The following is a 24,269-nucleotide window of genomic DNA, read 5'->3' on the forward strand; positions in this document are numbered from 1 at the left end:
GACAGTCCACTCACTCTACAAATTAGAAGGTTACCTTACTACACTCTTACAAAATCAGAGATTTTTAAGTTGTCTAGGTATTTGAAAGCTACTTTGATTGCAAACACTGACTCTATTTGAGTCGTGGTGTCTGATGGTGACTGGAATGAGATGAGAAGGTGTGGCTCCTCTGCCTGCATAGTAGTATGTCTTTTTATTTGCTACCTTAGCCTTTGGGACAGCATCGTCTATGGACCCATTGCTCCCTGAAGAATGTTTTAGAATTGTAAAATAGGGTCTCCCTGCTAAGCCCAGGACATTTACCAATGACCACACTTGGAAACAGTAGACAATGGAAAGAACAAAAGGAAGTCCCTGGAAGATCTCTTCCTAGTCCCAGGAAAGGCACAGACATTAGTCCCCTTTAGTAAGATGCTGCCTGCTTTCTTTCATTAATTCCTGTATTATAAGTATGTCCCCTTAACTTCAAGAGTTGAGAAAACTGGTTAATCACTTTGGACAGTGACAAAAGCTTTCTTTTTCTTCCTCAATACTTGTTCCTTGGAAATTGTTTTTTTTTTTTTTTTTTTTTTTTTTTTTTTTTTTTTTTTTTTTTTTTGGTTTTTCGAGACAGGGTTTCTCTGTGTAGCTTTGCGCCTTTCCTGGGACTCACTTGGTAGCCCAGGCTGGCCTCGAACTCACAGAGATCCGCCTGGCTCTGCCTCCCGAGTGCTGGGATTAAAGGCGTGCGCCACCACCGCCCGGCTGGAAATTGTTTTGTTTGTATTTTTCCCCAAAGATGCACTTCTACACAATGTTTTAATAGCAATGACAGTCTTCTTGATGGTCATGGTTGAATTCTCAGTAGGAAAGGAAAATACAGAGAGAAGACATGACCAACTTGCTCTGCTCTCAAACATTAGGAAGCAATCTCATGATGGAATGAAATGAAAAGAAAGACAGAAAAGTAGAAACAAGGTAAAAAAAAAAAAAGCACAAAATGCTTAGTCATACTTTGTCATTTTCTCTAGAAAATTCTGCATTCAAACAGAAGGTATGACATGAGAGGCATTTGGAAGTTATCACTCCCATTTACCCTCACAGTGAAAAGAGGTGAACAAAGGGGCAAACCAGCTTTTATCCCACTCAAGGGTTGGTGTCAGAAGACAAACCATCAGCCCTGGTTTTGGGGACACAGACAGGACTGTCCAGAGAATTGTGACTTAAAATAGCAACCTGGGGATGCTCCCTGAGAGACGGTAATATTCAAGTTGCAACTCTAATAGCTGGAGGCCCCTTGTGGACAAATCTGAGACTAAAGCCTCCTTTGAGGTCAGGAAGCAGTCTTAGGAGGGCTACAGTATCTTTCTAACTTTTACCCACAAGAATCCTATTGTGTTCTATGATGAGGATGGAATAAAAATTCCCTCATACTGTCAACAAAGTGGGGAAAAGCCAACATTCTGAAACACACCTAGAGCATTCTGCATTTAATAGGGTCTGATTTAAGTGCCTGGAGTATAGGGAGAGGATGCCAAACCCTCCCCACTCTGGTCTTCTTACTACACTTAAGTGCAAAGAAATTTTGAAAAGACCAAATCACAGTTGTGCAGGTCACTTGCCAGTATTGCTATAGGTTTGAGTTCTAATTGTAAGATTGCATACTGAAACTTCTTCCCCTGCACCTACCAGGTATCAACTAGTCCCTTACATAACATCAGGGGAGTATGACTGAAAGAGTGACATATGTCAGACCTGGTTTAAGAAGAAGAAAATTCTAGAGAAACTCAAGAAAGCAAAAGGAGAGAGGGATAAAACAATAACCAAAGGTCTAGTCTACAAAACCCACAGGTCGAGAAGACAGTAAAATAATCTCTTAGCCAGAAAGCATAACCTCTCACACTGAAGATGTATAGACTTAATTTCATCTATTTAGTATAGCATGTTCTGTTTTCAATAAAAAAAAAAATCCCAAGGCATGCTGAAGGAAAAAAAATCTTTGGACAAAGCCTGTGTGTGAATGTTATCCCAAAACAGAATAGTTAATATACTTCAGACAAAAAACTAAAAATAACTATGATTAAAATATTTTCATAGAAAAGCTAGTAGTGTGCAAGAACATGTGAGACATGCAATCATATAGATGAGAATTCTAAGAAAAAAAGAAAAGGAAAAACAGAAATCAAGAACTTAAAGACCATCATAATTGATATCAGTTGATAACACCAACAGGGGCAGGGGAAATTCCACATTTCCCTCAGCATAAACAAATAACTATGTATGTCTCCATATAATAATAATAATAATAATAATAATAATAATATAAGACATCATATATTTAGGAGTGAGACACAGTAAGAGCTGGAGTAGGGAGAGGAAGGAATAGGAGTAATGTAGATGCTGTGATAAGAAAAAACTAATAAAAAATATAAATTTTAAAAATTTTTTATGAGTTCATCTACAATAGATTAGACAGCACTGATAAATCAGTGGGCTTCAAAACAATAATTGAAACTTCCACAAAGCTGAAACAAAGTCAATAGAATAAAATTGTCAACTATCTGAGTATATGCAAGGACAAAAAGAGAAGAGAAAAACAAACAAAAATATTTTTAAGCAAAGACTAAACAATTGCTGAAATCAGTGATAGACTCTACCTTAGCTGAATTGGATCTCCCTGTCCAAATACATGTCCTGATGCTCTACCTCCCAGTAATCTCAGAATTTGACTTTACTGGGAGACAAAGCCACTAAAGAAACTGCTAAGGTAAAATGGGGTCCTAAGAGTGGGGCCCTAATCCAAGATAACTAGTATCTTTCTAGGAAGAGAAGAGATGCCAAAGATGAGCCTTCTCAGAGAGATAGCCTTGTGAGACACAGAGAAGTCAGATCTCTGAAAACCAAAGATTCAGAAGAAGCCAACTCTACAGGAATTTGTTTCTTAGTTATTTGCAGAGGATGCCTGCCATTATTATGAGAACCAATTTCTGTTGCTTAAGCCACACAGGTTCTGATATCTTGTTATGGTCACCCTAGAAATCAACACAACAAGCCACAGAATCAGGAACTATAGAGAGCATTAAAGAGGACAGATACATATGTAAATGTTCAAACTATATACTTGGACATATTTTCATTACAGAAAACAGGTTTTAGAGTTCTGTGAGGTTTATGGAAAAGATGAATAGAATTTGCAGTTTTATATTATGCAATGCAATTTCCATTTGCATGTGTAATTAATCTTACATTAGTATGGTACATTTGTTAAGTTAGAACCACTGTTACATATTAATTAATAATTTTTAAATCTATAGTTGGCATGGTGGTTCATTCTTTGGGTTGAACATTCTGTAAATTTTCATAAATGTACAGTCACATTGATCTCCCATTTCAATCTCATAAAGACAGTTTTGCTACCCTAAAATTCCTCTGTGCTTTATCTATTCTTATACTTTGTTTGAAAATAATTTGTCTTTTGTGGTGGTTTGATTAAAAATAACTCCTATAGGCTTATATATTTGAATGCTCAGTCATCAGTGAGTGACATTTTTTTGAGAAGGATTAGGAGGTATGGCCTTGTTGGGGAAAGTGTATCGGTGGGGGTAGGCTCTTAGGTTTCAAAAGCCCATGTTAGGCTCAGTTCTCTTTCTCTCTTGGCCTGCAGATCAAGATGTAGCTCTTAGCTTCTGCTCCAGCACCATGAGTGCTGCCATACTACACACCATGATGATAATGGACTAAACCTCTGAAATTGTAAGAAAGTCACCAGTTAAACATTTTCCTTTATAAGAGTGCCTTGGTCATGGTGTCTCTTCACAGCAATAACAAAGTGACTAAGATATCTACTGTAGAGTTATTTCAATTACTGTAACATGGCATATATTTAATCTATTACTTTACTTTTAATCTATCTGTATCTTTATACTTAAAAGGATAATACCCCATTATTATCTCTTTAAAATCCATTGGATCAGTAGTGACTGAAGTCTATTAATTTTTCTAAACACACATAACATTGACAGAAGCAAATGGCCAAAGATTGAGAGGTTCTATTGAGGAAGGTAAATTAGAATGGTGGATGCTTTTTCAAGGCACTTCTAAAATGAGAATTGTTATATAATAAATATAGTTACTGCCACACTGAATAAAGTACAGTTTTGGTAATTGGACAGACCTATTTGAAAGCATTGCAATATGATGAATCAAGAATAAATAATTTCCAATTTTAAAAATTAGAATTCTTTCCCTTTCCTCATCATCTTGAGCTCTCACCATCTCAATACCATAGAGAAGAGAATTATTAACATATTAATGTATATCAGGCATTGTTATCAGCTAGTCAAGATTTGATCCACAGTTCTGAAGCCTTACAGACTATCAATTTGATTTTGTTTATTTGCCTGCCTTGAAGTTGTTTTATATTAGTCCATAAGTTTCCAGTCATTCCTCTTACAAACACGAATGTTTGGACACAGTAAGCCTTCTGTCAATGGTAACTGATCAGTTTTAAACCTGTTCCTTGAGGAACAATTATTGCTTAACTCAAAGCGGTAATTATGTCAGTATTGTTGCCATGGTGTGCCAATACGAATGGTTTGTTTGGACTGGACCCTTTTTATTATCTAAGAAAAATGCCTCAGTTCCCCCTTATGTCTTATATCACTTTAGCATGCTTTTGGCAAGTGGAAGTTAGTCTTAATGTGGTTGTTTAATGCCACCAAGCATAATCTCTCTGTGTAGGTCTGAAAACCTCCACAGTATCCTAGAGAAATGTCAGAAAGTCATTGAATATTACTGAGGCACAAGTCCTTGTTCTGTCAGGTAATGGTAATATAAGTTGGAACAATTTTTGTTGATAGAAGGGCCTTATATAAGAATTCAATGTTTCTTTCTGCAAGTGCTATGTGTTTGTTTCAGAAGCACACCAGAAAGTTCTCTCCTCTATACATCACAGCTCTTCCATACTAAACCTTCAGTGTTTTCCTTTGAACTATATATTCCTAGGTTATTCAATTCAGGCTTTGATTGCCATAATCATCCACATGATCATGTATGTCATCAAAGAAGGCCCAAGAACCAAATGCATCATCAGCTTCATTAACATCTCCAGAGAAAACAAAGTTCTCAATAATCAAGGTCAACAATATTTGAACATACTATTTAAAACAAGAAAAATACATTGTTAAAAAGTACACAATGGTGGTGGCGCACGCCTTTAATCCCAGCACTCGGGAGGCAGAGCCAGGCGGATCTCTGTGAGTTCGAGGCCAGCCTGGACTACCAAGTGAGTTCCAGGAAAGGCGCAAAGCTACACAGAGAAACCCTGTCTCGAAAAACCAAAAAAAAAAAAAAAAAAAAAAAAAAAAGTACACAATGAATAATGTATCAAAAATTGAAAGGCAAGGCTAGAATATGGATGGACTAAATGAAATGAGTCAGCTAGAACTCCTGTCCTTAAGGGAAAGTTCTGTTTCTTAGGCTTAAAATCCTATTTAGCTGGACATGCCAGCACATGCTTATATCCTAAAAATCAGGAGGCTGTGGCAGGTAGATTTCCAATTTGAGGCTAACCTAGACATAATAGACTCCATACGGAATCTGAAGTTGGAGTATGCAACTCTTGTCTAAATAAAATGAAAGCAAACAGACAAAACTCCTATCTGGACATTGGATATTCAATCATTGAAATTCATTTTCTATACTCTTCACATACAATGCATACAACTAGAGCTACCAGCAAAGCCCCTTTCATTGGTATCTGCTTCTACTTGCCACCACTGACACCATCTATTTCCCACCAAAGTTGTCCTGTGCTTCCTTGTGTGTTGGCCTCCATCCCTCACTGCAAGCCCAAGTCTCAACCTGACTGATGCAAATGTATCCATAGAAACACATTCTCAACACTATTATGAGTTTGGATTGCAATTATTTTTTGTATTTCCACAATCAATATGCATATTCTCACCCACCTTGATTTTCTAAGAATGAAGTTCATGTAGCTGTGTTCCATATTGGCTTATTTTAGCTGTTAAAAACAATCAATATAGTGCCAAGATAACTATAAAAACATGATTTTTCCATATGGACTGATCTATAGAGGTTTGTGTTCTATATAACATATAGAATAAGGTCAAGTTTGGTGATGGGAAAGGAGGTAAAGATGCCAAGAATAAGAGAAAAACTTAAAGACTTTCTTTACAGTTTCACATAGTAAGGCCTGTTTCTAATCTCAGCATTCAGGGCTAAGGCAGGTGGATTGTAGACTGAGGTCAGTTTGGGATATTTAGAGAAAATGTATCTCAAACAATAAAGTTAAAATAAAATAATACAACCACTTCTTGTGCTCCTATGCCACAAAGGTGTCTTAGAAAATACAGCCTAGTCAATGTACTTTAGACCTAAAGCCCAAGCATGCCATATCATCAATACACTTTTAAAGAAGGGGTTTTTAAGAGTATATTTTAAATAAATAGAAGCAGAAAATGAAAGACTGGAGTAATTCAAACTGATAGTGCAATTTATTTGCACCTAAGACTATAAGCCCTTGTTGTGGAATACTACTTAGTTATGTAAAGATGTGTTACATTTGTTTATGTTGCAGAATATTGCTTTAAATATGTAAAGGTGTGTTGCATTGGTTTATTGTTTAATGATGTAGAGATGTGCTACATTTGTTTAAGCTTTATTTGTTTAACAATGTAAAGATATGTTGCTTTGCCTGCCCAAGGTACCTGATTGGCCTATAAAAAGCTGAGCAGCCAATACCTAGGCAGTAGAGGGATAGGTGAGGCTCATAGGCAAAGTAGGAGGAGGAATCTAGGCTCAGGGAAGAAGAGAAGAGAGAATGAGGGAGAAAGAAAGGGAAATGCCCCGGATACAGTGAACCAGGCAGCAGCCAGTCAGCCAGACATGCAGGAAGCAGGAAAAGTAGGACATACAGAATGAAAGAAAGGTAAAAAGCCCTGAGGCAAAATGTAGTTGAAGAGAAACAGGTTCAATGGAGTTATAAGAGCTAGTGTAGTGGGACAAGCATAAGATAAGGCCGAGCATTCATAACTGATATTAAGTCTCCATGTCATGATTTGAGGGCTGGCAGTCTGAGGAAGCCTGCTACAAACCATGGATAACTAAACATCCTTATGTTGGTGTTTAATAAGTAAGCGAGCTACAAAATAAACCAGAATATGATTCATTAGGGAAAAACAAATGGGATAATTTAACAATATAATTCCAGTTAGTTTACAAATAGGCTGGCTGGGCTTTGAGAAACAGTTCAGGAGACTGTCCCCTCTGCTGTGGATACCAGTGAGAGTCGGTATAAAGCTAAAGGACATGAGACATGATGAATGCCCACTATGAAGCATGTTCTGTGAGTGATTCATTGTAGAGATCATGGCTTTTCCTCAGGCACAGCATGGAAACATAAATCATTAGACATGGACTGCAATTGTGATCACTCTAACTGCCAAATGAAAAAGACAAATATTGGAAGAGAGAACCACCAACAATAAGAATTCTCTTTAAGGCACCATCCAGCAACTGATGGAGGCAGATGCAGAGACCCATAGGCAAACATTAGTTAAAGTTCGGTAATCCCCCAGAGGAGGAGGAGAAAGGAGTGTAGGAGCCAGAGGGGTCAAGGACATCATGGAAAGGCTCACACAATCAACTAACCTGGGCTCATAGGGGCTTGAAGAGACTTAACTGACAACCAGGGAGCCTGCATGAGACTGACCTAGGCACTCAGCATATATATTACAGTTGTGTAACTTGGTCCTTTGTGGAACTGCTAGCAGCAGGAAGAGGAGCTGTCTCTGACTTTTTTTTAAATTGGCTTTTGGGACCCTACTTCTCATACCAGATTGCCTTGCCCAGCCTTAATACATGGGGAGGGCTTAGTCTTACTGCAACTTAATATGCAATGCTTATTGATACTCATTGGAGACCTGCCCTTTCCTGGATGGAGATGACGGAGGAAGGGATTGGGGGGTGGGATAGAGGGAATGGGGTGGGGGAGACTGGCAGGGGAGGATGGGGGTAGGCTGCAGCAGGGATGTAAATAAACAGGTGAATAAAAAATAATACTACTTAAACAGGGAACAGGGGCATTGTGTATGATGGGTAACAATAATGAGCAAAAATCACTAGTTTATATTTAGTGAGATTGGAACAGGAGTGATTCCAGTCTCCTCTGGTATATCAGTATGAATTATTCCAATCATTTCTCAAAGTCAAGATCTCTAACCTAGTTTGAGAAGCAGCAACCAGAGACACAGAAGTGTGTCACACTTCCCTTAAAGGCATACATTTGGCCTTTTGTCATAATAACCATTGGAGCTTAGTCTTTCTCTGGGTGGTATAATGTGAATAGCATATACCCTATGGGTAGGTTCCTAGACACATTTCCACATTTGACAGGAAGCTCGGACTCTGACCATCAGCAGTTGTTTCTCAACTTTCTGTAAGGGTTTCAATTTTGAGGACTGTGAATGACAGATGAAGACATGGGCATTTCCACTCAGGTAATGGAATGATGTCATTTCTCTGTTAATTTGACAGTACTGTATAAAGTACTTTTTCCTATTTGTATGTTTGAATACCATCTGCAGCACCTGGCCACTCTGGAGTAACTTGTTAAATTAATGTTTCTACAGTGACCACTAAGAAGGATACTTCTAAACAATTGCTATGGATTTTCCTACAGTTTCCTTCTGAAGATGTCTCTCCAGGGGAAGTCACAAAGAAAGCCAAGCTACTGTGAAGCTTCTCACTGCTTTTGCATATGATAGTATTTTCTCTTGCTGTGATGGCTAGTTTTATGTCAACTTGTTATAGGCTAGAGTCATTTGAGAGGAGGGAATCTCATTTGAGAAAATGCTTCCATAAGACTAGGATATAGGCAAGCTTATAAGACATCTTCTTAATTAGTGAATGATGTAGGAGGGCACTGCAACCCCTGTGATGGTGGTATTGGGTGACAGAGGAAAGAAAGCAGACTTTACAGGTCATGGAGAGCAAACCAGTAAGCAGCACTCCTCTATGGCCTCCTGCCTCTAGGACCTCCAGCCCTGTTTGTGTTCCTGCTATGACTTTCATCTGTGATAAACTGAGATATGGAAGTAGAAGTGAAATAAACCCTGTGCTCCCCAAGTTGCATTTGTTCATGGTTGATCATGGTACTTCATCACAGCAATAAAAACCCTAAGATACTTCTTCAAATGATTTCGTGTCTCATCACCACATGTGGTGGTTTGAATGAGAATGGCCCCCATAGGATCATGTTTGAATGCTTATTCTCCAGTTAATAGAACTGTTTGGGAAGGATCAGAAGGCATGGCCTTGTTGGGGGAGGTATGTCATTGTGACTTTGAGGTTTCAAAAGCCCACACCAGGCCCAATCCTGCTCTCTCATTACCTATTGCCTGTGGACTAGGGTATAAAGTTCTTAGTTACTGCTCCAGCACCATGCTCTCACCAGATGCCAATCTTCCCACCATGATGATCATTAACTCTCTGTAAGAAAGTTCCCAACTAAATGCCTTCCTTTATAAGTTGCCTTGGTCACGATGTGTCTTCACAGCAATAGAATAGTAACTATGAAACCACATAAATTTCTTCTTCCTACTTTAAAATTTGGCTCAGATGTTATAAGTTCTTTTATGAAATCATTCTGGGATACCACCCATCACCACCAAATAAAGTCAATCTTTTATTCTTTTAAACTTCCATATCATTTGTTTTTTTGTTTGTTTTTTCGAGACAGGGTTTCTCTGTGTAGCTTTGCACCTTTCCTGGAACTCACTCTGTAGCCCAGGCTGGCCTCAAACTCACAGAGATCCACCTGCTTCTGCCTCCCAAGTGCAAGGATTAAAGGCATGTGCCACCAACGTCCGGCTAAAACTTCCAAATCATTTTATACATGCCAATGGCGTATTAACATGACAGTTTACCAGAACTCTTTGTAGGATTCTACTTTCTTCTCTAGGCTATGAGCTACTCAATGGCGCTGTTAAGTCAGATACCTATGGATGGCCAACATCTTCTATAACAAGGCACAGGAATGGTTTTCAATAAACATTTGTAGACATGGCATTTAAAATTTGTCCAATCTTGTTTCATAAAAGTGTCACCTATAGGAAAATGCATGAAGATGAACACTTTCTAGGGACAAAAATTTTTTCTAATAGAGCTTCATTGAAATCTTCATTATTGAGCTTGAGTTATCTTCAGATCACTGAATTTGATTTATTAGGATTAGGTTTGCTATTGTACATTTTCTTTGGCTTGCCAGTGGCCTTTCTATGTGTAACATAACCTTCTGGTGTAGAATCATATGATGTCTCACTAACAGTGAGTAAAGTAGAGGTTTAGGGAGCCAGAGGGTTTTTGTTTTATTTTTACAAAACAAACAAAAAACAAACTTCATAGCTGAGCGGGAGAGCTGAAGGAAAACTAGGACATTGGCTCTCTGGAACCACTTGTCTCTATTCCTAGATACATAGGATACTATGAAAAAGAAACCATAACCATCTGAGGCTTGTTTCTAGCACTCTAAAGTAAGTAGGAGCTTTTCTTTAACAGATACAGAGAGCATTGTACTGTAAAGAGCTGCCATCAAGTCTGGTGACTTGCCAAATGAAGCCATGCATAAATTGGGTGTTATCATCACTGATCCATGCCAAGAATTGTAGTTTCCTCTCTAATGAAAAAAAGCAACAAAATTCATGTATTTGGTATATAGACACGTAAGTGGCTAAGGACAAAATAAAGAGCATTGCACTGACCATAGTCTGTGTTTTCTGGCTCCCAACAATTTGATGGCCAAAAATAGGGTGTCTATGGAAGGAAAAAAGAGGAGTCTTGGTTAGACATATAAATATTTAGTAGACTTTCTGGTGTATGGTTTATGTTTATCTTCAGTGGCTATCTAGACTACATTTCTAATAACATACTTTTTAAACCCAGAGAAAGCTGACAGAGAGATAATACAAGGTTCTTATCTACATGCACTGATGAATTTCCCAGCCTTTAGATTTGCCAAAGCCCAGCAGGGCTTTAAAACGGTGCTCATTTTCCATCATCTTGCACCAAAAGATATAAGGTTAAAAGAGAGGACTGCAGTATCCAAACAAAAGGCTCTGTTTCAGCCACAGAGGGGGCTGAAAGCAGAATGTTATGTTCAGAAGATTCAGAATGAACCATGTTTAAATACAGTGACTTCTTCCCACATGTCATATCTCCTTTCTGATTTTCATGGATTCTAAAAGTTTAGAATCATTTCTAAGATTTGTGAATCATTTGCTGGGATATTTTAATTTTGTAATGCAACTTCCAACATTATTCAACATGACGACAGCACGCTTTGACCTTTACTTATAAAAACATTCTTTCATTTATTACTGCAAACTTTTAAATGGTACAAACCAGAGATCATTTTTTAAACTAATAATACCTTTGATGTGATTAACAATAGCCAGAATTCTGATTCTGTAAAATTCTGGAAATACACTGACTGAAATACAAATTTGCAATAAAAACCTTAAGATAATTAACATGTTTTTCCCCCCAGGATTTTTCTAGCCCTGATAGCTGGACCCTACACAAAGACTCGTGACCACAGAACTTTATAAGAAACTTCATTTGTTGAAATGGGGATGACACAGGAACTTGGAGGAACAGTGGCTGTAGATGTTCATATAGTGGGTTGATTATATATTAACTAACTATACTGATCATTTATGTGCAATGAACATATTTTGGGATATTTCTGACTGTCTGATAATTTTACTTTCTAGCAGAATGATTCTCAAAGATGTAGAAAGGGATCCTGTGGAGAAATGATTGAGTCCTTAGGAGAGGGCCTTTTTCCAAAATGGTCTGAGACCACCAGGATCTTGACTTGGCCTCTGCTTCTTTGAAATTACTTCAGTATGATGAAGAAGAACTAATAGTAGTTCTGTGCACATATGAACAAAATCACAGTAGGGATTTGGAAGAAAAAAAGACTGAACCACTAGATTAAGAGGGGGTAGGAAGATGTATATGAAACACTCTTATCCTCCCCAATCATACTTAACTCTGTGGGAGACAGAAGTTTGAAGATTTGATTTCTTGGAAATTAAATTGAACCCAGACTCCAGTAAAGCCATGAGGGAATGAAGTAGCAAAAGACTGCTTTCATGCAGGGCTCTGCTTTTAAGAAGCCTCTCAGAGGGAGCACTGATTGCTTGGTGTTGCTTCATTTTTGGTGTGTGTGTGTGTGTGTGTGTGTGTGTGTGTGTGTGTGTGTGTGTATCCATGTATAAGCATATTGATTAACTAGCTTTAGACTGTACCTATTCTAGACATACGGTAAAATAGACATCTTTTGTTCTCATCTCTACTTTTACTTTTTCCCTTTATTCTTTTACCATATACTCAGTGAGAATCTTATGACTATAAAAATAGAATTTTACATTGGAATATTATAGAGAAATGCCATAAAACCAACATTTTTCACTAATATTGAAAGATTTTTCTCAGGAAAAATTTTGACTTAAAATAATAGGCACTGTAAGATAATAACAAACCCTTATAGTTTGTTATTTATTACATATTTCTATGGTTATTCTAGACTTCAGGACATTTTACTGCATGAGTGTTGTTTTCAGAGCTAGCCACCTTTGCTACTACAGAACTCACTCCAACAGCTCTAGCCATTACTCAATAGCTTTTAGCTGAATAGTGCATGTACTAACTCCACAAGAGGCATGTGAGATCTGCCTGGGGAAATCACGTCAGGTCTCAGTTCCAGTTAGTAAAGAGAGAGTAACCAGACAATTTAAAATTTACAGTAAATAATTGGACATTTCTAAAAATGCCCTAAGAGTATTAGACACATCTATTGTGTCACATCAATGAAATTAAATTGAGGTTCTGTTTATCTCAAAGGCATACCCTGTACCTTCTTTAGCTTCTTAGTGATGTTTGGAATCTACATGGCATTGAGAATTTAACCCATTCTTTTTATGCTCCTTCTAAGGAGGTGAAATTCAATTCAATTCAAGACATTTCTGCTGCTTGGAACAAGCTTGAAAATGGACACAAAACAAAACAAAATGGAAAACACTATGAACCTTCATGTATTTCTGCTACTAGATCTGTTCAAACAGAGACTGACCATGACTTTGCTAGACTTTGCAGGTAGGAATTCAGTTCACTTTGACTCTGTTCTTGATTCCTTTCACTTTGTTATCAGATTCAATGATAAACAGATCTGCTAATCTGTTATATTTAGATATACTGCAAAGGTGGATGGATTATTAAAATATGGAACATTTAATAATCAATATTAATAAAATAATTTTAATAGATTTGCATGAGATATATCTAACAGCACTTTGAACTTGATAACCTCTCCTAATTCTTGTAGTTATGTAATGAATATGCCACTTGACCCTATTCTCTCACTTTGTCCTAAGACTCTTTAAAATTCTCCTCCCTCCTCTAGATGTGCAGTGGTGCATTGTGACCTTCACTTAGGACTTAGAAGCATGATAAGACATTCAAACTTTGTCTGCCAACTAATTTCTTTCTGGGAAGGTCAAGAACAGAAAAAAAAAGGTTTTAAATTATGGCCAAATCAACCCATTATCACTAACTGAGGGCCATGTCTGAACTCAATCATTTCATGAAAACATTTTAAATTAGATAATTCTCAAGAGAGTGGCCATAGTCAGTATTTCTTTCTGAATAAGGTTTTGTTAGTGTTGTTTTGTTGTTGTTGTTGCTATTTAAGGGACTTTTTGGCACACTGGAGATTTTATTTTTCATATTGACTATAAAGATAGATAATTTTTATTTTTGTAAGCATAGAACAATTGCTCCTTCAGAATTTATGAGTTTGTTGGTCTTACATTTTACTTGTAGCATCAGTGTGAAAAACGTTTCTAAAAATTAGAACTGTATAAAAATGTCATCCTGCAGTAGCAAAGACTTTCCTTTAAAAACAAGAAGAGTTAGACACATATAGACAACTGACTAGTCAATCAGCAATACTTCTTATGTATTAGGAGAATTTTTTGGAACTGAAGTTGGTTAGAGGTCACAGGTGGGAGTATAAGTTTAGTTATATCTCTCAACTTCCTGCTTGCTCAATGCAATTGACAACTGAAGTGTTCCCTATCTTTTTTTTTTATTCCAGTAAGTCACCTCCTGAATTTTCCTTGAGTTTTTCTTATGTGAAACCATAACTTCAATTATTATGCAATTCAGATTCCACATTTTCCCATATGTGTCTTATGATAACTTCTGATGCTTATACCTGAACACTTTTCTTTCTAAGTAGCCTAAGACAACCATGTAATAGTTTCCAAAAGTTCTGTAAACACACAGACTTTCATAAAAAATGAAGTCATAAAGTTCAGGCTTTCTGATTTATTGTGAAAGAATATATGTTTTCACTTACTTGAAACCGGTAGAAGGTGCCATCATCCTTGAGTGTGAGGACATGATCTGAGATGGGAAAGAAGTAGCCATGGGCAGCCATTAGCGTTCCCAAATGGAGAGCCTCCACTGTTCCAAGAAAGCAAAGCAAAATGAAAACGGCACATGAAAGCCCTTTGTATTTATTGGAATTTGTTGCTGCTGTTGATTACAAAAGAGTAACATTTGTCTGATTCTCTTTCAGCACATTCTTGTACCAAATTTTTAACATCTTCCCAGTCCAGTCCCTGTTGCATAGAACAATCTCTCTATAAAGGTGTGTGTGTGTGTGTGTGTGTGTGTGTGTGTGTGTGTGTGTGTGTGTGCACATGTACATATACACACACTCCCAGTTCAAAATCAAGACCTTCCTGCACAGTATCTATACATTCTAGTTTAAACTCTTGAGCTCATGTGGACATAGAAGGAACCAAAAGTTTAGAGACACATATCTTCTTGCTTAAACTCTTGTTACTTCCCACATCTGTTGGTAAAGATATATATATATGTGTGTGTGTGTGTGTGTGTGTGTGTGTGTGTGTGTGTATGTATATATATTTATGCAATTGAGTTAGACAAATGGCTGTGCATAGTAGCTACTGGATATATGGGGCCATTTTGCTTCATTGTTGGCACACTAAATGAGATTAACATCTTTTCGAGGTACTTCCCTGGTGCTCCGCTTCCACAGATTTGCCTCTAACAAGATAGATTGAGGAAGGCCGAATCTTCTATATGCTGATAGTCCTTCCCATGCTCTCCTCATTATTTTGGGTTGGCCATCACATTAAAATGTAAGAGGATTTTTGAGGACAGCTTGGCCATAACAATGACTAGGAGCCTACAGCTTTGGTCAAGTTCAAGAGTCTTACATGCCTTTGGCAACAAGCCCTGAGCCTTGAAATTTCAGGTGGCTTACTTATCTTCTTACAATCATTTCTATTCACTTTGATTTTAGAGTCTATGTGCTGGGAAATAGTACCAGCATACTTGCCAGTCAAAGAAATTAAGTTACAGCACATGAGGATGATTGCGGAGTACAGATACAAGAAGGAAAACAGAGTGGTGTAGAGAGAGAGTAAATTGCTTCCCAACTCTAAGCCTGGGACATTATGTGACTCAATAAGCAAAGCAAAACAAATAACAAAACCAACATAAAAGGCAGTTAGGAGCTAAAGTCTTGATGAATCTTAGAAAAATGTAGTGAAAGTTAACGTTGGGAGCCTGCAGTCAAAAAAGCCAGAGGCCAGTGAGTGTCAGCCTGATTTCCTGCATCCACTCAGAAGCCAACACCGTTGTTGGCCATTCCTCAGCATTTGCATGTTCTTCTTTATGTAGTGCTATCACATATAGGCCTTAGTAAGTGCTTTCTGTTAAGAAAGATAATGAACATCTACCTTCTCTTGAGGACCAAGAATCTACTTTTATTTGATTTAAAAATATTTGGTCTCATTTTACTCCCCCTTGAAGAATTCTCTAGACATGTTTGGCTCAGGAAAATTTGCTCTTGATCATTCTTTATCATGGTTTTAAGTTGGTAGAGTCTATTGATGGGAATCCCATTCTTTAAGAGTATGAACTAGTTTCCTCCTCAGTAGTATATACTTCCTAGGTCAAGGTAAAGTCAAACCATTTGCCTTAACCATTAAGGTGACTGGCCTTCCAATAAGACTTAGAAAATGATTTCCATGTATTTGGGCAAATGCTAAGAGAGTCTCAGATTATAGACATAATTTCCACTAAGAAGTTATTAAAGAATAGGTGAAAAATCTGAAGTAAATTTTGTATCAGAGTTAGGACTTGGGAAGATAAATAACCAATATTGCTTAGTAGATAAACAGAATAGAATAATAGAACTCAAATACACAGCCCATCCTAAATAGGGGAAACATTACTACATGGGAAAAGGCCAAAGTGTTTTGTGCTGTGATTATGAGAGGTCTGTTCAGTTTTTCTAAATTAATGTTAATGCTTATATTGTCTTTTCAAAGTACAATCCTTTTCAAATCCTTCTACAAGGATTCGATGTGGGTTGTCGTGCAACGAGAAAAGCTAATATTGATATTACAGACAAAAATGGTAGCAAGAGATCTTAGTGATTAGAGGGCATGGTTACAAGGTTTATTTGTTTATTTAATGATAATCATGGAGCTACATGCTCCCACGATCCAACTGCTCCTAAAACTCCAGCATCACCTCAACTTAATAAGACCCAGAAAGATCACTGGCAATATCCAAGTGGAATATTGAAAGAGTCTAATGAGTAATCAGTCAAGATCACCCTCCCAACAATGGCTCAGCATTGTCATGCTTCTTGGCAAATTAATCTATAATTAATCTTCATGTGTGAGTGATATTTGCCTCACCCACACAGTTCAAGCTCAGCAACACAGCAACCAAAACATCCTAGCTTCTTTGCTCATTTGGACATCCAAGTGATGTGTGCACTGAGAAAAGTCATCCCCAAACTGCCACCAAGTGATGAGCAGCAGCAGCTGTGCCAAACCCAGGCATTTATCCCTTCCTCACCTCAAACCCTGAGGTAAAGACTAGCAACATCTTTAGAAGAAGAGTGTTTTACAGACTAATTTGTTTTTTTTAAACCACAGTACTTCAAATGTTAAAAGGATGAATGACATATTATAAAAGAAGGTTGAGTTCTTCTGTGTGAAGTGCTGTATATTTATAGCCCAATTTCAAAATCGAGTCTTATCCACAGACAAGCACAGCAGTCTCCAAAGACAGCAAATAATCCCACAAAGATTGAAAGCATTGGGGCCAAGAAAACAACAGTTGTGATAATAATCACTGGATTCTATATATTTTAGTCAAAACCTTTCACTTAGGTATTATGTGGATATCTTTTATGAAATATAGCTCTATGTAACAATAATAATCAAAGAAAAAGAAGCTATCTACCTGAAGAGGGAGGATGGGAGGGGTGGGAGGGAGGATACCTCGGAGGGTGAAAGTGATACAATTCTATTCTATTTCAATTAAAAACATATTTCAGAAAAAAACAAATACAGTTGTATATACCCTCACATGCATATATGCAAAGTTAAAGTAAAATAAAGTTGTAAAAACATCCAGTTGTGTCATTCCCAGCACCCAGTTTAACTGTAACTAGGATCTATCCAGGTATATCTTAGAAGGAAGTCTAAAGAAAAGTTAGGGTAGCCAGCAAGGCAATGGAAATGCTAAAATATATACAAAGGTAATTTGCCTACTAGTAAAGTAATAGGCACTCATTGGGATGACTCCAAGTCAGAAAAGCAAAGGTTGTTTGGAATATGATATGGTCATTTCAGAAGTCCTTTGAAACATCATCTTTTAGATCTGTTAGAATTCCATTTGAAAAGGTAAGGTCAGACATTTGGGGAAATCATACATACAGAACATTTTATTTTCCAACAAAGCCAAATAGAAATGGACTATTACTGAATTAGGACTTTCTAAAGCAGGTCTATTTTCTCAGCAGAAGGAGGTAGTGAAAGAAGTAACTTGGGCTTCATCTCTTTTTAAACATTTTCACACTGAAAAACAATCTGAGTATTACTTGGTTTTTACTAATTACAAATAGAGATTTAAAAAAAAAAGCCAATAGCAAATGATAGTAAAGTACAGAGAATGGATCCAGCAAAGCAGATGTTGTTTGGGGGTTGGAGATGTGGCTCCATGGGTACAGTGCTTGCTGTGTAAGTGCAAAGACTAGAGACCAGATCCCTAAGAACCATGCAAATGCCTAGAAGGTATGGCAGCTCACCTACAGTCCCAGTGCTCAGAAGGTAGAGACAGAGAATACTTGGAACAAGCTGACTAACTAGAGCAATCCAATTAGAAAGAGTTAGATTCGAGTAAGAATATAATATATTATATTCTTAATATACAAGATAGAAAACGATCCAGGAAGACATCCCAAATCAACCTCTGACCTCCACATGCCTACATACATATATATGCTCCCACACATTTGAACACATGAATACACACTCAAATACCACACACACACTTTTTAAACACGGCTTCTGCTTGAAAGAAACAAAAAACAGAATCATAAATTCAATCAGCATTGAGAAATGCACAAAGTGTTTAATACATGTAAATACCTTTCCTAAAAACAGTAAACTGCCTGAAGTCAAATCCAACTCTCTATTCACTGGTTGTGGAACACTAGCCAGGGACTTCCTGGGCCTTGGTGTCCTCAGGAGCATGAAGTTAATAAAGTACCTCTGTCAAAAGTTCATTGTGATAACCAAGTAAGATATGTGCTATGCATCAATACCACATGCAAAAGCTACAGTGACATTAGTTGATATAAAATGACACAGTTTGTACCACTTCATCATTCCATCTAGTTCAAAAGGAAATGGGTAGTTGGTTCTAGATTAGGCTTCCCCATCATAGGTGTTTAGCTCCTAACCCAACTGCTTGAATCCTGTAGGTAATCAAATTTGATGACATGATACATCTGCTCCAGGACATGCCTGTTTCACCCTAGGCAGCAAAGAACACACACACACACACACACACACACACACACACACACACAATCTGAAGAGGAATATAGTAGTTATAGCAAAAATGCTTCCAGAGGCAACATATCCTTCAAAGCATGAATGAAATATGCCAACAAGAAATCCCCCTGGCTCAGGAGACAGTAGGAGGGATATCAAAAGCTACAGCATTCCTAACTGAAATATCAGGAAGACATGAAAAGACAGCTTGGTGAAGGAAATACAAAAATAGCCAAGAACTTCCTAAAATACATGAGGCAGACCAAAGCACAGGTCAGCCAAGCTCACAGAATACCCCAAACTAAGTGACATCCAATGTTTAATGACAATACCCTTGAGAAATGGAAGAGGAAGGAAAGAGTGCTTCTTCCAATGAACAATGAAGGGAACACATTACTGTGGGCTTGCTATGGGTTCTAATCCTCCAAAACTCTATAGTGACATTACTGGGGGGTTGGACTTTTAAGAGGCCTTTAGTTTACAAGGGTCCCACTTGTCTGAATGAACAAATATTACTCCTTTTTTTCTACAGGACAATGTAGCAAGAAGGTTCTGGCCAAAGCCAGCCTCTGAATCTTGAAATTGTAAACAATTAAACTTTTATTTTTTATAAATTACCTAGTTTCTGGCATTCTATTATATAGCCACACAAAATTAACTAAGACAGCCTACCTTCCCAGAAATGTCTTTAGCTTATCTTCTTTGGCCAAGTGCTATAACAAAATATTTTGCCTATTTATAGATATTCAAGAGAGTTTTTCTAGGTATTTTTCTTACATTGATTTCTGGAATAAGCATGTCATAACTGTTATACTCCTAAATTTGTTAAGATATGCTTTATGACCCAAAATGTGCTCTATTTTGGTGAATAATCCATGTAAACTTTACAATATTGCTGGTTTTGGGGAAAGATATTCGATGAAAGGCAACATACACCAAGTCAATTTATACCAAGTGAGCTTCAGATCAATGTATTCTTACTGCCGTTTGCGCTGGTTGATCTGTCAATTCCGAAGAGAGCAGTTCAGACACTTTCAACTGTCATTCTGAGCCCCCCCTTTCTCTCCAAGGGTGCCTTCCATATTTTGAAGTACACACATATTCTGCTTCTCGAGTCTTTTAGGTACCTTATGCTGGGTTATTCCTAACTCATCTCTTCAATTTTATTTATGGATATTTTCTAATAATCTAACACAGTAGTTTTCAACCTTCCTAATGCTGTGACCCTTTAATACAGTTCCTCTTGTTTTTGTTTTTTTTTTTGTTTTTCGAGACAGGGTTTCTCTGTGTAGCTTTGCGCCTTTCCTGGAACTCGCTTTGGAGACCAGGCTGGCCTCGAACTCACAGAGATCCGCCTGGCTCTGCCTCCCAAGTGCTGGGATTAAAGGCGTGCGCCACCACTGCCCGGCAATACAGTTCCTCTTATTGTGGTACTCCCAACCATAAAATTATTTTTATTGCTACTTTGTTAATTGTACTTTTGCTATGGTTATGAATCATAATATAAATATCTGATATGCTGGATATTTGATATGTGACCCCTGTAAAAATGTTCTTTGTCATCCAAAGGGGGTCACAACCCACAGATTGGGAAATACTACTCTAACACTTTTTACTGTTATTACTTTTAAGTTATATTTTGGTCAAATTAAGAATAACAAAATAAAACATCATTTTTCTCTTTACTTTTTTCTTTCCCTGATATTTTTCATTTCCCTGAACATTCATGTTTCTGATCTGTAATTCTTATGTTTCTTCCTTAAGGATACTTTTAACCTTAAGACAGATGAGAACTTGAAACCTAATGCAAGCCAAAATGAACCCAAAACAAACCAAGCAAATAACAACAAAACCAAACTCAAGTTTGCAGAAAAATATCAACAAAGTTCATAAACATTCAGCCTTATAACTATTATAAAACACCCAAATTGCCAATATCAGAAATAAAACAGGGGTCATCATTAATGATATATGGATGTTGTGCAAATAACTGAGGACCACTCTGAACAACATCATGTCCATAAATTTAATAACTTGGATGAAATATACCATATCCTTGAAGATAATATCAAAACTCACTCAAGATGAAATGAAGAACTCAATAGTCCTGTTTCTATTAAAGGAATTGAATAAATAATAACTTCCAAAAAAGAAAGCAATGGATCTAGATGATTTTTCTCATGAGTTCTGTCAAATGTAAAAAAAAAAAAAAAAAAAAAAAAAAAAAAAAAAAAATCCAATTACTCTATAATCTCTTTTCCAGAATAGTTACAGAAGGAATATAGCCTACTTATATAAAACTAGCATTATTTTAACACTAAAACTAGATTAAGACATAAAGATAAAGAAAAATAACAGACCATTTATTTTTCTTATTGTAAAAGAAACAGAAATCTTTAACAAAATACTATGAAATAAGATCCAGCAGGGGTCTAGGGTGATAGCGCAGTCACCAAAGCGCTTGCTTTAAAGTTTAAAGGCCTGAGAAAAACACTGCAGAACTCAGTTTCAAAAGCTAAGTTTGAGGAACCCGTTATGCTTCTCCTGAAGATGTAGAGACCAGCAGATCACTAGGGCTCGCTATTCATGAGGAGAGATCCAGGTCAAGACCCTCTTTACTGCAAAAAACAAAGTAGACAGCAACAAAGGAAACTCTGTCTTAGTCTGGCCTCTACATGTGTGTGAGAGTACACACACACACACACACACACACACACACACACACCATGCAAAATTATGTGAGTGGATTGATCTCAGGTGAACAAGATTAATTCATCATTTTAATATCAGTTAATGTAATACAATTTAAAAACCAATGATAAAATTATGTCTTTTGTAAGTTTTATATATATATATATATAGTCTCTTATTTTTTGAGGATGACTACAATCTGTGCACATTCCTGTACATATATGTGTTCCATATTATTAGTAGATGCAGGCTGATTCTTGGCTACTGGGAACAACTGTGTGGTGTGGTGACCGTGAGAGTGCAGTTAACACATCAATAGAACAATTGGATTTCCTTTAATGTGTACTCAGTAGCGGGAGAGGAATTATTTAATTACATGTTTCATTTTTAATACTTTGAGGAATTCTTTTCTATAACGAATATACTAAGTTACATCACCTCTTTGTAATTGGCATTGAACATACACGTAAAAATTTTTTCAACCTCTTGCAATTTCAGAATGCAAGCACAGGCTTAGATGCACTGAAAATGAAAAATGGATGAAACACCTATTTATTATTCACCCAGAAGTTTTTCAACCCGACTTTTAAAATCAACTTAAAAAGAAATCTCTGTAGATTTTCAGTTATGTTGATGAAGATCTGCAATCCATGGGCTGGAGGACTGAAATTTCAAGTGCAGTCTAGGCTACACAGTGCAAGTCTGTCTCAAAAATCCAGAGGCTAGGGACAAGACTACATGGTGGAACACTCACCTAGAATGACAGGCCCTGGGTTGAATCCCCACCATGCAAAAGTAAAATAAAAAACAACATTGGACTAAGGACATCGGAGGAAATTGGGAACTTGATGCTTACCTACTCCGCCTCAGATGATAAACTATAACCTATGCTGCCTTCTTCTGCTGTGGGAAGCAGTGTTATCATTCCTGGCATGCCCTGAAATCCCATTTTAGAAGAAACTAACTGAAATAAATCTCCAAAGCGAGATTTAGAACTTAGATAGCAGCACAGCTTGAGACCCAATTATCCTGGGACAACACGGTGTTTTTTATTTCTTATATAAAATGTTATTAATGGCCTTCAGTCTAATCACAACAACACAGGAATGGTAGCCCAGGGCCAATTATGAACAAAGGTGGGCTGGATGGTACAATCTATTTTACCTCAGCACTCATCGGAGTTTGAATTTGAATATAGAAATGTTTTGCAATTTGGATAACAAAGGACAAAAGCTATGAATAAGCAACGATTAATCCCAGAAATTTGTATTCACACAATAAAACTAATTAATTATTTTAATAACCCAGTCTTTGTTGATTCAGATGGTGAAAGTAAGAAAAAACAATCTGCAAAATAGTGCATATAAATACAGGCAGCTTGAGAAAAATGAGAGCTGAGTGGTAGAAAAAACAAAAAGAAAACCTGGAAATTAAAATGCTGCCCTTTATTTTAGAGAAATAGCACACAACCACAGGGAAAGGGATTGTTTACAGGAGAGGAAACCTCTCACACCAGTGTTTTGCTTCGCTTTTCATCTCCTCTATCATCATTCTCTCTGTCAGATGGTGCAAAAGTACTGCACTGTGATGCATTAGGCAAGGTTGTATCTAAGCACACATCTGCCTCACAAACAAAAGTAACCTATGACAAATCAGGAGTTCATTTAGCTTTAAGGAGGGGATTTAGAAATGCACTATCAATATCCTCATGTTTATGATCAGTTACTACAAAAAAAACCTGCTGTCACATTGGTGAGTACCCAATATACCAGGAAGAGGGAAGCCGCTACTCACTAGTATACTCCATCTCCCCATTTGTCAGGCCCCTTGTGACATTTGTAATGAAAATATGAAGGTACAGTTAGCAGTTCAAATGGCATTCAGCACCAACTTGGCATCCTTCTGAGCATCACAATTTCTAGAAGGAAGAATGGTCTCAAGAACATTGAAAGGGAAGAGAGACAAGTGTTACCCTCTGTGGTTGCCAGACTACTGAAACAAAGGAGCCAGAGGAGTTTGAATTTCTCTGAGATTCTCAGGCTGGGAAACAGGAAAGGGCAAAGTTAAGGGCCAGCAAAGGGAGGGTTTTGTGCTTCACAAATAGATGTCATATAGCTTTGAAAACTTACACATCACTTTGAAGAAGAGACTGATATCAAGACAACTCTTGAGTCAGGAATGCTTACTTAAGCATACTTATCCTCTACTTAAATCTAAATCTCATGTTAGCATGTCAAAGATGGGCTTGGGAGGAGGTGCACCTCTTTGTTTCTGTTTCCAAAGTGGTCACATTGAAGAAAGCAAGCTCAGTTTTTTGTCATTACTTATCTCTTTAATTTGCCTATTTAGAATGCGTGTGCAAGCTTAGCTTGTTAGAATAATACACTGCTCAGGTTTGTACCCTGAAAGCTCTAGTCATACAAATTCAGAAGTCTTTGTATTGTCTGAGGTGCTATATCCTATCTTTAATTGATTAATATATTGTCCAGAATTTTTGTTTTACTAAAGCTCAGCTATCAAACTTATCCCTATAAACCTGCCTGTCTTCATGAAAGTATCTGCTGAAAACACAATGCATTTGACTTTCAGCTCTATCAGTCTGTCTGCCCCAATCAACTC

At 37.2% G+C, this 24,269-nt stretch overlaps 1 protein-coding gene across 7 annotated transcripts in view; it reads right to left on the minus strand.

Moving 5' to 3' along the window:
- Positions 1 to 24,269, minus strand: part of Rgs7 (regulator of G protein signaling 7) — a 390,273-nt gene that overhangs the window by 71,089 nt on the left and 294,915 nt on the right. For 6 of the 7 annotated variants that reach the window (XM_052737709.1, XM_052737706.1, XM_052737704.1 and 3 more), the window contains 2 exons: positions 14,426 to 14,532; positions 10,764 to 10,815 (listed from right to left, as the gene is read on the minus strand). The exons of the other annotated variant lie outside the window; for it this stretch is intronic. In XM_052737709.1, coding sequence (XP_052593669.1) covers positions 10,764 to 10,815; positions 14,426 to 14,532 — 159 coding nt within the window. The remainder of the gene's footprint in view (positions 1 to 10,763; positions 10,816 to 14,425; positions 14,533 to 24,269) is intronic. 7 annotated transcript variants of the gene reach the window in all.

Source organism: Peromyscus californicus, unplaced genomic scaffold, assembly GCF_007827085.1.
Source record: "Peromyscus californicus insignis strain IS unplaced genomic scaffold, ASM782708v3 Scaffold_14__1_contigs__length_90479793_seg_2, whole genome shotgun sequence".
Lineage (NCBI taxonomy): Eukaryota > Metazoa > Chordata > Mammalia > Rodentia > Cricetidae > Peromyscus > Peromyscus californicus.